Source organism: Phoca vitulina, unplaced genomic scaffold, assembly GCF_004348235.1.
Source record: "Phoca vitulina isolate PV1807 unplaced genomic scaffold, GSC_HSeal_1.0 scaffold27, whole genome shotgun sequence".
NCBI classification, from domain to species: domain Eukaryota; kingdom Metazoa; phylum Chordata; class Mammalia; order Carnivora; family Phocidae; genus Phoca; species Phoca vitulina.
The window spans coordinates 18312674-18325723 of NW_022589730.1; the positions used below are offsets into that span (position 1 = coordinate 18312674).

Genomic DNA, 13050 nt, shown 5'->3' on the forward strand with positions numbered 1-13050 from the left:
ACAGTGAGTCTAAAAGAATTCATCCTTAAAATCTGAAAAAGGTAATAAGGCATTAGAAATCTTGGATTCCAGAGGCAGTCTGTTTCATTGTGAATTCTAGTGATACCACTTAACCAACTTGTGTGACCTTGGACACATTACTTAACCTGTGTCTCAGTTTGCTTATCTGTAGTAAAAGGATAATAACAGTGCCTACCTTGGAGGATTAAGAGCATTAATGAAATAGTATCTATAGAGTACTTACAACAGAACCAGATACAAGGTAAGTACTACTTAAGTATTTGATTTTTTTAAATTTCTCAATATGATCAATTCTCAATAAAGTATAATAAAACCACAGTTTAAAAAGTTGTCTTCATGACTTCTGGAAAATAGGTAATAGCAAATCAGGTTAGATATTCCTGAAATATTAAAATAATACTCTCCTACAATTAAAAACTTGTTTTCTCTCTTCCAACTGAAAAATTCTTACTACACTTCTCATAAAATTCTGAAGCTAATTACTGAACACCTATCATTCATTACATATAAGTCATAAAGAAGCATTTCAACCAAATATACCCTTTGAATTAAATGTCAATGCAAACTTTAAGTAGATACAATTCTAAGATTATATTTACTGAAGAGCTAGTCTATAATTCACTTATTAAAGCTGATCTGAGCTACTCAGTTTAAATAGCTACGTAGTATGTTTGAGTAAAGATTAAACTGTGTAATTTTATCATGCTTTAAATCATGCATGTTGTGTTTTAAAATTTCAAGGGGAAACACTGAGATGACACAAAAATGCTAAGGTGGGCAGAGCCCTCCCCCCCCAAGTAATAAAACAGTGAGAAAAATAAAACAGGCTTTATTTATATTTATTTATTTATTTTGAAATGTGAGAATAAAATCAAACTATCAAGGTCACACCTGGTAGGAGCCTTCTTCATATGATCACCGATAAAAGTTGCGTTGGTCATACTCATTAATGTATTTGCCAAAGATATGATAGACAGGAGATGCTGTGTGGTGACGGCTCGGGACACTCCGTAAGTTCCCCTTCCAACGCTCTCGGTTGCTGGAAGCTTCCTTCCTACTTCTCCTTTCCCATGGGACAGCTTCCGAGCAGGCTGATTATAACCAGGAAGCATCAGGGACATATGACCTCCTCTCGATAGGAGACCGAAAGATACTGTGCAGTGCGGTTTCAGCATTCCAAGGCGATCAAGACAAACTTCATCCAGAACTTCATTTAAACCCCAGGCATGAAGACATGACATGAACAATTTTGCAGTGTCCATCGTTAAATTATATTCTAATAGGGTCAATGGCTTAGATTTGCTGGCCCGATACTCTGGATCGCTCTCTTCTCTTCTCTGCCTCATCATCTCCTCGTCCTCCTCTTCATCATCCAGGAGATGTTCCTTTATGTTCTCTTTGATAGTTTCTTTCACTTGTTGGAAGAGAACTGCTGCTCGTTTTCCAGTTAGAAAAGAGCCCCCTTTGTCTGAACTGCCAGATGCTTTTTGCAAATTCTCTGGGGAAATAAGCGCAGTATTCGGCCTAGAGGCTTCTTCAGTCAGGAGTTGAATAATCAACGCTTCCACATCAAAGAAAAGCACATGTATGTCTGGGTCTGTTAGGTTTGTCTTTATTGCTTGAACCATCAGGGAGTTATGAGAATATTTAGGCAAATTTCCCTGCAAAAAACATTTTTAAAAAATGGTTATAATATAAAGTGTTTAATTGCATACATTCATGACTGAGCAACAAATAGAGGAATCTGAATGGGTATTAGGCTTTTTAGGTACCCGTATCATTAAAAGTAACACACAAACTTTGCCAATCAACAGCATGTAAAAGATGAATTTATATGAGAGTTTTATGCTGAAACAATTATAAAATGGTCAATTAATTTTTTAAAAACTAGAAAAATTTGTTATTGATGGATGGAGTCTTTTTACTTATAGAACAGATTAAAATTTGTTTCAATAACCTCTATGCAAATTCTCTGAGAATGAACTACTGGTTCACCTGAAAGAAGAATCCATTTATCACAGCGACTCCTACGTTTAAGTTGCTGTACCATCAAATCCCTCCTTTTTCCACTTCACCTTCACTCTCTCCCTATTCACAGATTCTTTTCCCTCAATAGAGAACATGCTCAAGTCTACTTAGATTCTAACAAGGAGTGTTATCCTTTGACCATGCTCCCTCTTCTACTGATTTCTCTCCCCCTCTACTGCCCCTTTTAGCCAAATGTACGGAATCAGAGGCTAATACAAGGAAACTCTCAGTCCCGCTCCTCCTCGAGCTCTTTGCAGTATCTGACATTGTTATTTTTGCTGGGTGAGTGAGATAAAACATAAAGAAAAAAATTAAAAGCTCCTAGCTTCCCTTCTTGGTGAGCCTTCTAATTCTGACCACGCTTTTCAGCAGTCAGCTGCCCTGAAAACTCAACCTTCCTCCCACATTAGAACTAACACTTGTGGCTCCCTAATTTCCATCATCAGCCTGACCAGCCTCCTGGAGTTTCAATCCTCTACTTACAACTGCTTGTATCTCGATGTCCCACAGCCCCTCTCAGTCAAATGCGTCCTGATGTCCACACTGCCACTGAACCCGCTGTGCCTCCCAGACCATCTATCCCCACTATCACTGTCACCACATTTGGACACTTATTTTCTTGTCTCAGCGGGGTTCACCGCCCTAGTCTCTATTTACTCCAACGCAACTCCAGAGCCACAAGACTTCTTTCTGAAGCACAAATCCAGTCACATCACTCTTCTGCCAAAATCATGGGTTATGAAGAGAAATGGAAAATACAGATTAAAAACTAAATCAAAATACAGGTGAATGTATCTGATCTCAAGATGAGAAAGAGCTTTCCAAATATACTTAAATTTAAAACTCACTACTATAAAAATATATATTTTTTAATTAATTAATTTATTTATTTGACAGAGAGAGACACAGCAAGAGAGGGAACACAAGCAGGGGGAGTGGGAGAGGGAGAAGCAGGCTTCCTGCGGAGTGGGGAGCCCGATGCGGGGCTTGATCCCAGGACCCTGGGATCATGACCTGAGCCGAAGGCAGATGCTTAACGACTGAGCCACCCAGGCGCCCCACTACTATAAAAATATTAAAAGGCAAGTAAGAAATAGGAAAATGTGCCAGAAATAAGACTGATAGGGTTACAATCTACATAAATATTTCTTAAAATAGGCAAGAAAAATACTAATGCCCAAATAAGAGGGAGACTATCATAAAGATCAAGGACAATTCACAGTAAAAGAAACAAAGAGTCAATAAATATAGGGAAAAACCAGCTCAAACTAGTTGTCAAGGAAATAACTGTTAAAATAACTACAAGATACCATTTATAAAATTAGCACACAGTAAACACTAAAACTACTTAGCCAGGAGTACAATGAAAGTCAAACCCACACACTCACTGCAGGCATGAATTTAAATAGCAGCCTTTTAGAAAAGCAATATGGCAAAATACATTGCGAGACCTTTAGACAGCTTGATCCAGTGCATTTATTTCTAGAACCCCATCCTAAATAGTCAGAAATACAGACATGGATTTATGTACAAAGATATTCAGTGAAATGGTAGCCATTATTTTAAATTGAAGCCTAAATAATCTAACAATAAGGAAACAGATAAATAATTTAAGTGTAGCCATATAATAGAATAAATACTGCAATCACTACAAATCATGCTTTCTGGGCATACTCAACCACATGGCAAAATTTCCTGTTCCAATTTTTTTTTAAAGACTTTATTTGAGGGCGCCTGGGTGGCTCAGTCGTTAAGCGTCTGCCTTTGGCTCAGGTCATGATTCCAGGTCCTGGGATCGAGCCCCACATCGGGCTCCCTGCTCTGCGGGAAGCCTGCTTCTCCCTCTCCCACTCCCCCTGCTTGTGTTCCCTCTCTCGCTGTCTCTCTGTCAAATAAATAAATAAAATCTTTAAAAAAAAAAAAGACTTTATTTGAGAGAGAGAAAGAAAGAATGAGCCGGGGGGGGGGGGGAGGAGCAGAGGGAGAAGCAGACACCCCGCTGAGCAGGGAGGCCGACTCGAGGCTTGATCCAAGACTCCGGGATCATGACCTGGGCCTAAGGCAGACGCTGAACCGACTGAGCCACCCAGGCACCTCTCCTATTCCAATTTTAAGTGAGATAAAATTACACAGGCACACACACACCCCCACACACTATGGTTCTGATTTCATTTATTGAATGCTTAAGTATATATGTGAGCATGGTGAGAAACACTGGGAAGAAATACATGAAAATATTGGTAATTACATTTTGTGATGGAATTATAGAATATTTTCTTTTTTCTTTATATTTCCCTACATTTCTTAAATGGTACAAAGTCAATATATATTATTTTCATAATCAGAAAATAAAGCTCCAGGATAAAATACAAAGTCCTTCAGCACAACATTCAAGGCCCATTACAGTCTGATACCAAATATTTTTCCAGCTTTAACAAACAGGCTCTCATACCATAACCATGGTTCCCCACCCATTAAACCTTTTATTTATTCCTTTGCCCAAAATATTCTTCTTTGTTCTATTCTAATCCCTTCTCTTCCACCAAGACCCTAATTCTCCCAAGGAAAGTTATTAGTCCACAATGAATCCAGCTCCCATGACATTTTATATCTACTATAAATCACAAATGTATACACCTTGGTTATGTTGATACAGTTAGGTATTTTACATATTTACATTTTCCTGTACTCTATGGGAACTAATTATATTTTACTCATCTTATGTGACCTTATCAGAGTACCTGGCAGAATGAACAAAGGATATTATAAAAAAATTATAAAATTATTTTAAATTGCTAATCATAAATCATAAACTCTTCTATCATAAAATTATAACAAATCTCCTTAACTGGTCTCTCTTCTGTTCAATCCTCCTCCCATCTGACCATGTTTCTTCCTAGCTGAAGGGGCTTCAACAGCATTTTATAATCCAATGATACAATCTTTGCAAAGCAAAGACTTCTTTGCAAAGCACAAAACATCCTCCAAAATATACTGCTGCCTACTCCTTCAATTTCATCTCTAGCCACAACCCCTATATCTTCTACTACGGCCCAATGAAATCACTTGTCCTTTTTTAAAAATTTTTATTTATTTGGGAGAGAGTGAGCATGAGGAGGAGGGGGGGCAGAGGGAGAGGGAGAAGCAGACTCCCCACTGAGCAGGGAGCCCAATGTGGGGCTCAGTCCCAGGACCCTGGGATCATGACCTGAGCTGAAGGCAGACGCCTAACCGACGGAGCCACCCAGGTGCCCCAAACCACCTGTATCTTCCAGAACCATGCAGTGTCTCGCGTTTGTGCCTTTGCTTATGCCAGGATGATGCTCCTTTCTCATTCTTCCTACAACCCTTTAAGTCATACTTTACCCATCCTTCAAGGGCATTTCCTGGATGTTAGCTAGACTTTCCTGTGGTGATCATTTCACAGTATATACAAATATAAATCATCACATCATAAACCTGAAACTAATGTAATGTTGTATGTCAATTATACCTCAATGAAAGAAAAATGTAAAAAAAAGTCTCAAGTGGCTGCTCTTCTGCAAATTATTTCCATAATTATTACTAATTCTGCCTCCTTTGCTGAAACCTCTGTTCTGAACGGAATCATGTTTAAAGGAAGGTAGGAAATAATTTCTAAATCACAGCTTAAACCTAAAGAACATAAGTAATATCAATTTATATTCTATAAAATATGATTTAAAAAAGCCAAGAGTTTCTGAATTTCATTCCCGTATTTAATTCATTTTTTACACATTCGCCTGTGTTTGTGCAAGACACTGGAGATACAAAGACAAACAAGATGACCTTCTAGTCATGGAACTCAAACCTCACGACTGCATAATGGCATGTAAAGACACCATGATGATGTAGTAAGAATGATGCTCTGAAGAAAGGAGGATTGCAAGGTACAATAAGGGACACAGCAGAGAAAGCCACCCTGGGTGACCAGGGAGAGCCTCTCCGAAGGGGTAATTATGAAAGGGCAGAGAGAGAGCAAAATGTGAAAAAGGATAAAGGCAGGAGATGTGACAGGATGGATGCTGATGAAGCCACAGAAGACCAAGAGAACGAATGTAAGGAGAGAACACAGAGGTTCACGCTAAGGCTTTTGAACTTTATCTTGCAGGTTTGGGAATCAATAAAGCAGTGCTTCTCTCAGAATCACTGGGGCTATTTGTTAAAATACAGGTTCCTGGGCCTGATATCAGGCCTGAATCGGTATGAATACAGCTGAGTGGATCAGAACCTGTCTAATGAGAATCCCAGGCAACTTCATGCTGCAGTACAGTTTGAGAACTATCATCTAAAGGCTTTAAAAGAGTGGAATAACATGATCAAATTTAATTTTATAGATGTTTATCCACCAGCAATGTTGGCTGAAAAGATCAGAGTCATGAATATGAATTGGGAGGAAACAGAAGCCATCCAGATGAGGGAAGATAAAAGTATGCAACAGTACTGAGAATGTAGATGATGGGGTGGGGTGAAGAATGTGTACATTACCCTTTTATTTCTAACACCATTGAGCTTCATATTTGTTTTTTCAAATGCTGAATGTGTAATGTCAAACACTATGCTTAACGCTTTGTACCTAATGACATTAATTTGAAAGACAAAGTTATTTATAATACATTATATCTAGTATGTTCTTGCTATGAAAATGAATATTGATAGCTACCACATGCTAAGTTGCTGCCATGGTCCAGGCACTATGCTGGGCATTAGGTTCATAATATCACAGAAAAAGGTAAGACATCATCCTATAAGAACTTTAGGTAGACAGGCATGTCACTATGTATGAGGGAATAGGTAATAATAGCATAAGGTAAAATCAAGAGCCCACCACAGTACATTAGGAAATACTGTCTTTCCAGTAAAGATCTACAAAATTCTTTTAGGAGAAAGGGAGATCATTATTACCAAAGAATATAAAATCAAACATGTTTGGTAAGGAAATTATTGAGGCAGCAAGAGTGGCTTGAAGAAAAAAGAAGGCAAGAGTGAGGACACAAGGTTAGCTTTTAAGCTCTCTCCTCTGATGTCAACCACATCTGTGCCCCTTTCAGCACCCCGAGATCGGCTCCGGTTCTGTCTCTTTCCGGGAGGTAGGCCAGCAGACAGCCATGTGCTTGGACGACTGAAAGGTTATCTAGTGTCTGGTACCATGACATCTGGATGTGACTGTGTGCGACTCCTCTTATCACAACCTCTCAGCGCTGCTGATCGTGTCACCATGGAAAAACTGTACCTATGAGCAAGCCACAGCCAAAAAAGGAGGGTGAAAAACAGAAAGCAATAATAAAAGCAGATGAGAATAGAGGGAGACTGAAGGAAAGAAGGAGAAAATGACTCATCCCCAAGTACTGCGGATGACCTGTAACACCTGCCAATGGATTTTACTGACTTAAAGGCTTATTACAACAAAATACCCTATTTGGCAAAGTTGTAAGGGTTAAGACTTTAGCTAAATGCACAGAGATGGCAGAGTTGATCACACACACGTCTGATACTCTAATATGCCACACTAAGATTTAGCTAAAGGAAAATGAACAGAAACATCTATCAAACTCCAAGGATCTCTTAGCTTAATCATAAGATATACATATCTAGAGCAAACTAACTCATTCAAATCATCTTATAGTCTTAACAATTTCACATACAGGTTACCTAATCCTGGAAATTCTTTAACAGGAATGTTAGTATGCTTGTTCTGTCACCTTTATTAAGAACATCTGAAATGTGTGCTCGCAAATTCCCTTTTACATTATCATGGCAGAAGATTAAATTCAACAAATACTTGTGGAGTGTCTATTATATGCAAGATGCTTAGAAGAAAATAAAGCCTTTGTACTTAAGGCAATAATTTCAAAACTTACTTGAAAAAGGGCAGAAAGAAAAGCTAAATCATAAAATATATCCAAGTGAAATGGCCTCAAATTTGCTAGTAAAACTCAATCGTAAATGCAAAAGACACACAACGTACTTAAAAAGCTAGTAAGACAGATATATTTGACATTTTCATTGTAAGTGTTAAGCCTATTACAATGTTATATTTTCTGTAAACAGGAAAATACAGGTTTAGCCATTTCAAATACTAAAGAACTTGACTTAAAATATTACAGAAATGCAACAATAGGAAAAAATTATTGGATTGCTTGCTCATCACTGCAAGCGAACCTGTGGCAATCACATTAAGAGTAGCAGGTGAAATTGTATCTCAAGTGAAAAACCCAAGGAAAATGACAGAACTATGATCGGGAGATTAATCCCTCCTCGAGCCCAGGTATTTTTCAGCATATGCACACACATGCACACCATAAGCGGCACGTGCGGCCAGCAACAAGGAAACAACTTACAGTCTGCAAAGGAGAAAATGTGGATGTATCCTTGTTACAACATTTATCACTATTATATATTTGATTACATGCTAGGTTAAATCATGTCTGCTGAAACACCTGGAAGCTTTGTCCCCTAAAATCAACGTTATAATGATATTTTAGGCATATGTCATTTTATCCAGTGACTTAGAGAAATTCAGAATGTTGGCAATAATTTTACTCTTGCATCATTCACTTCAATGGTCCTGATTTTAAAACTTATTTCTGAATCATTTTTTAACGTCATAGTTTTCAGGACTATTTCTCAAGTTACCTAGTAAAATAATTATGTTTCCTGAAAAAGCATCGAGTCCAATCTATAACACCAACTAGTCCAGATTTCTACCTAAACATAAATTTGATTTATGCCAGTGAGCATTAAACACCAGCTGATTTTGGGACGCCTGGGTGGCTCAGTCAGTTAAGTGTCTGCCTTTGGCTCAGGTCGCGATCCTGGGGTCCCGGGATCAAGCCCCGCATCCCTGCTCAGTGGGGAGCCTGCTTCTCCCTCTCCCTCTGCTGTTTCCCCTGCTTATGCTCTTTCTCTCTCTTTCTCTCTCTCAAGTAAATACAATCTTAAAAAAAAAAAAAAGCAGCTGATTTTGATGCTGATGTGTAAAGCAGATGAGTAAATGATTTAAAAAAAAATCTGAATCTGCTTTGAAACCAGAGATTGAGGATACTAAGACTAGGAAATGTTATATATCTAACGTACACATACACACACATACACACTTCTATAAATATCAACACTGAGTCCTAAAATAGAATATAGGAAAAATATGTATTTGAAAAATAATAATATAACATTTTACAAAATAATTATTTAGGTGTCATATTTCTAATGCATGATCTAAATAATTTTTTATTTCCTAAGTACAGTATAAAGACTGGTTTATCACCTAAGAATATTTTGGTAGGAAAAATTAAACAAAAATTTTATTCTTGATTATGGATAGAATATTCTATTGAATACAAATCTTTAGGGATGTCTGGGTGGCTCAGTTGGTTAAGCGTCTGCCTTCAGCTCAGGTCATGATCCCAGGGTCCTGGGATCAAGCTCTGCATTGGGCTTCCTGCTCAGTGGGGAGCCTGCTTCTCCCTCCGCCTGCTGCTCCCCCTGCTTGTGTGCTCGCGCATGCTCTCACTCTTTCTGACAAATGGGCAAATAAAATCTTAAAAAAAAAAATAAAGATCTTTAAAAGAACTTCTGATGCATAAGGTTAAATGCAAAAGGTTCAATGAATAAAAACACATTGATGTCCTAATGTGCTTTTAAAATATTCTAAAGTTAGCTAAGGGAAAATCCCACCACTTACTATAAGAATATATGGTTTTAATGTTGATGATTTTAAGTACATTTGACCCTTGAACAACACGGAGGTGAGGGCCACTGAGTCCCCTTCTCCCCACAGGCAGTAGAAAATCTGAGTGTAACTTTTGACTCCCCCAAAACTTAACTACTAACAGCCTATTGTTGACCAGAAGCCTTACCAATAACATAAAGAGTCGGTTAACACATATTTTGTATATGTATTAGATAGTGTATTCTTACAATAAGGAAAGCCAGAAAAAAGAAAATCATAAGGAAGACAAAATATGTTTACAGGACTGTACTGTACTGAAAAAAATCCACATATAAACGGACACACACAGTTCAAACCCGTGCTGTTCAAGGGTCAACTGTATTAGGAAAAATGAAGGGAGGGAGGAAGAAAGGGAAACTATCAAGAAAATGTGTAAGACTGAAATGGATATTTGGTGCCCTCTGCTGTTGTATTGCTGTTACTTAATACTAACAGGGTAATAGAGTTCTTTCTCAGAGACTCCATTTAAGTTAAAAATAGACAATACATTTATTTGATTTTGGATAGGAGATTTTATGACTTGGCATAGACGACAATTTACTCAGAGCTGATGTTATTTCACTTCCTTCCATGTGTTTTTATTAACAAGTATATTAAAAAGCATAAACCAAAAAGGGATATTTAACCTATTTAAGAGGTTTTAAGATTTAATACAATAATTTATGTCGCATGACAAATAAAATGTAAATTACTCAAAAATTAAGTATATGTATTAAATATAAACACTTAGGTCATGCCTGTTATAGAGATAATATCTTCTAAAGATATTTCTACAAGCCATGTCTTACTGGATAATGTTTGAATAATAATAATATCAAAATGGTATTAATATATTAAGAGATTAGAAGATTAATATTTTAATCCATAACACCAGCCCAAAAGAGATTAAGTTGTAACTCTTCCCAAATGGCCAAGTCATCAAAATCACAAGACCAGGAGCCCTGGGGGCTGGGGCACCCCCACTCCTCCATTAGACAAGCCTTCATATGACTCACTCAACATCCTCTGCATCAATTCTTCTGTCTCCTAAACAGCGGAGAGATGCTGCAAACAGTGAACAGTTAACACAACAGTATTCCCTTCACTGGTAAAACAGGGACAATAAAACCCAGCTCATTTTATGTCAAATCAACGTTAAAGACACATGTGAAAATAACTGAAGGAAAGAAACTTAAGAAAGAAACGGAAGGAAGGAAGGAAGGAAGAAAGGAAAGAAGGAAGGAAGGGAGGAAGGGATGGATGGATGGAGGGAGGGATGGATGGATGGAGGGAGGGATGGATGGATGCATGGAGGGAGGGAGGGAGGGAGGGAAGGAATGGAAAGGAAAGGAAAAGGAAAAGGAAAAGGAAAGGAAAGGAAAGGAAAGAAAACTACTGAAGAAAAAAAAAAAGTGCTTCTAGACTAATGTATCCTCCTGGGTATTCCAAACCCTTAACACATTTGTGAAGGAAAGGAAATGAGAGGATATTCTGGGAAGTCAACTCGCTAAAAGAAAAGCTAAGACTAATAATGGCAAAATGAACAGGGGAAAAAACAGCTTTAATCCATCCAGGGTCACAGTGGTGAGCAATCTCCAATTTCAGAAATACACTCAAGCAGATTCTAACCTGTTTTAAACCCTCTTCTCTCACTCACGGCTACCGGCTGCCGGCCTGGGCACACAGCTCCCCATGCTCTCTCTGCCCACTCACTGTCCCCACCCACGGCAGCACAGTGTTTTCTCTGCCTGGGATGCTCTTACCCACTTTGCCTTTTGATATCAAGCCTCCACACGAATGACTTTCTTCAGAGAAGCCTTCCCAACACCTCATCGGGTCAGCCATCTCCCGAGGGCTCTCTCCCACTTGGGGCATACCTTAGGTAATATAAAGCTCATCACAATGAACTGCTCGCTCCTCTCCCTCATGACAGCAAGAACCCCTTGACACCAGACCTGCTGGGTTTGGAAGTGATTCATGTACCCTCCAGCCGTTCTAGCTCCGGGCCTGGCTTATAGTTCACACTCGAGGTGTGCTGAATGAATGAAACCAGTCCATCATTCAATTAAGAGTATTAAACTAGCATGTGCTGAATACCTACTGTGATAAATGTGTGAAAACATGTTGCCCATTTGACTTCATTACAACCTTATTACCTCCACTTTAAAGCTAAAAACAAATGGAGGGCAAGAGGTAAGCCAGTCAGTCACACGGGTCACAGAGCTAGTCGATGGTTAGGATATAGGAAGAAGTCCGGGTCCTCTGGCATCTGCCAGACATTTACTTCTAGATATCAAGAGCCTCTCAGCATTAGTTTTGTAGAGATTCTAGAGATGGGGGGTGGGGGAAATGAATCCACTCCATATTAATCAACCCTCAAATTCTGGGTTATTCACAGTGATTCAATGAACAGTTTGTGCCAGGCACCGGAAATACGAGGAGGAATGTATCAAACAGTCCTTTGAGGAGCTCCTAGTCTGATACAGAGCAGCAGTCAGCCAGAGGTGACTGAGCCCTCACCCTCAAGGGACGTCTGGCACCGTCTGGAGACATCGCTATGAGTCACAACTGGGAGAAGGTGCTAATGGCATCTAGAGGGTAGAGGCTGGGGACGCTGCTAAACATGCCATAGTGTACAAGACAGACCACAGAACAAAGAATTATCCAGCCCCAAATGTCAACAGTGTTGAGGTTAAGAAACCCTGACACACAGACACAGACATGTAAACAAATATATCTCCTTGTTTCCATGTACTGGTACCAAAGAATTAGTACCGGGATAGAAACGTAAAGCAAATGCCAGAGGGTCAGAGAAGATCCAAATGACTGCTTGACTTGGCGTTACCTGAAAACTTCAGGACCCTTTGCGGAGACAGTAGTCACAGAACTGAGGCTCGTGGGAGCTGAGGGAGTCGCCCAGGTGAGTGGCAGCTAGCCAGGGGAAGGCAGGTGGAGGGAGTGAAGGAGGCACGGGTATTCCGGGCCCAGCAACTAGCAAGTACTACGTTTATCGAAATACAGACTGGGGAACCAAGTTACAGTGCACTGTGGAAAACTGAAACCCCGATTTATGCTGACAAATCCCCTTCTTTCTTTTTTCTATACACTCTTTCTTCACAGCCATCCACTGCCCCTAGAAAATATCACTCTCACCAAGGCTGACTACTACCGGGTGTGAGGGTAATTACAAAAAAATAAGCATCTTCATACAAACTAAGAGAAAGATGTGTGGAAGACCACGGAAAGACCTCTGGATACACACGGTACAGAATTCC

The 13050-nt window shown here is 39.1% G+C and overlaps 1 protein-coding gene across 3 annotated transcripts in view; it reads right to left on the reverse strand.

The window, feature by feature from the left end:
* Window positions 1-13050, reverse strand: part of WDR7 (WD repeat domain 7) — a 345325-nt gene that overhangs the window by 243759 nt on the left and 88516 nt on the right. For all 3 annotated transcript variants that reach the window (XM_032422579.1, XM_032422577.1, XM_032422578.1), the window contains exon 15: window positions 913-1682. In XM_032422579.1, the coding sequence (XP_032278470.1) occupies window positions 913-1682 (770 nt within the window). The remainder of the gene's footprint in view (window positions 1-912; window positions 1683-13050) is intronic.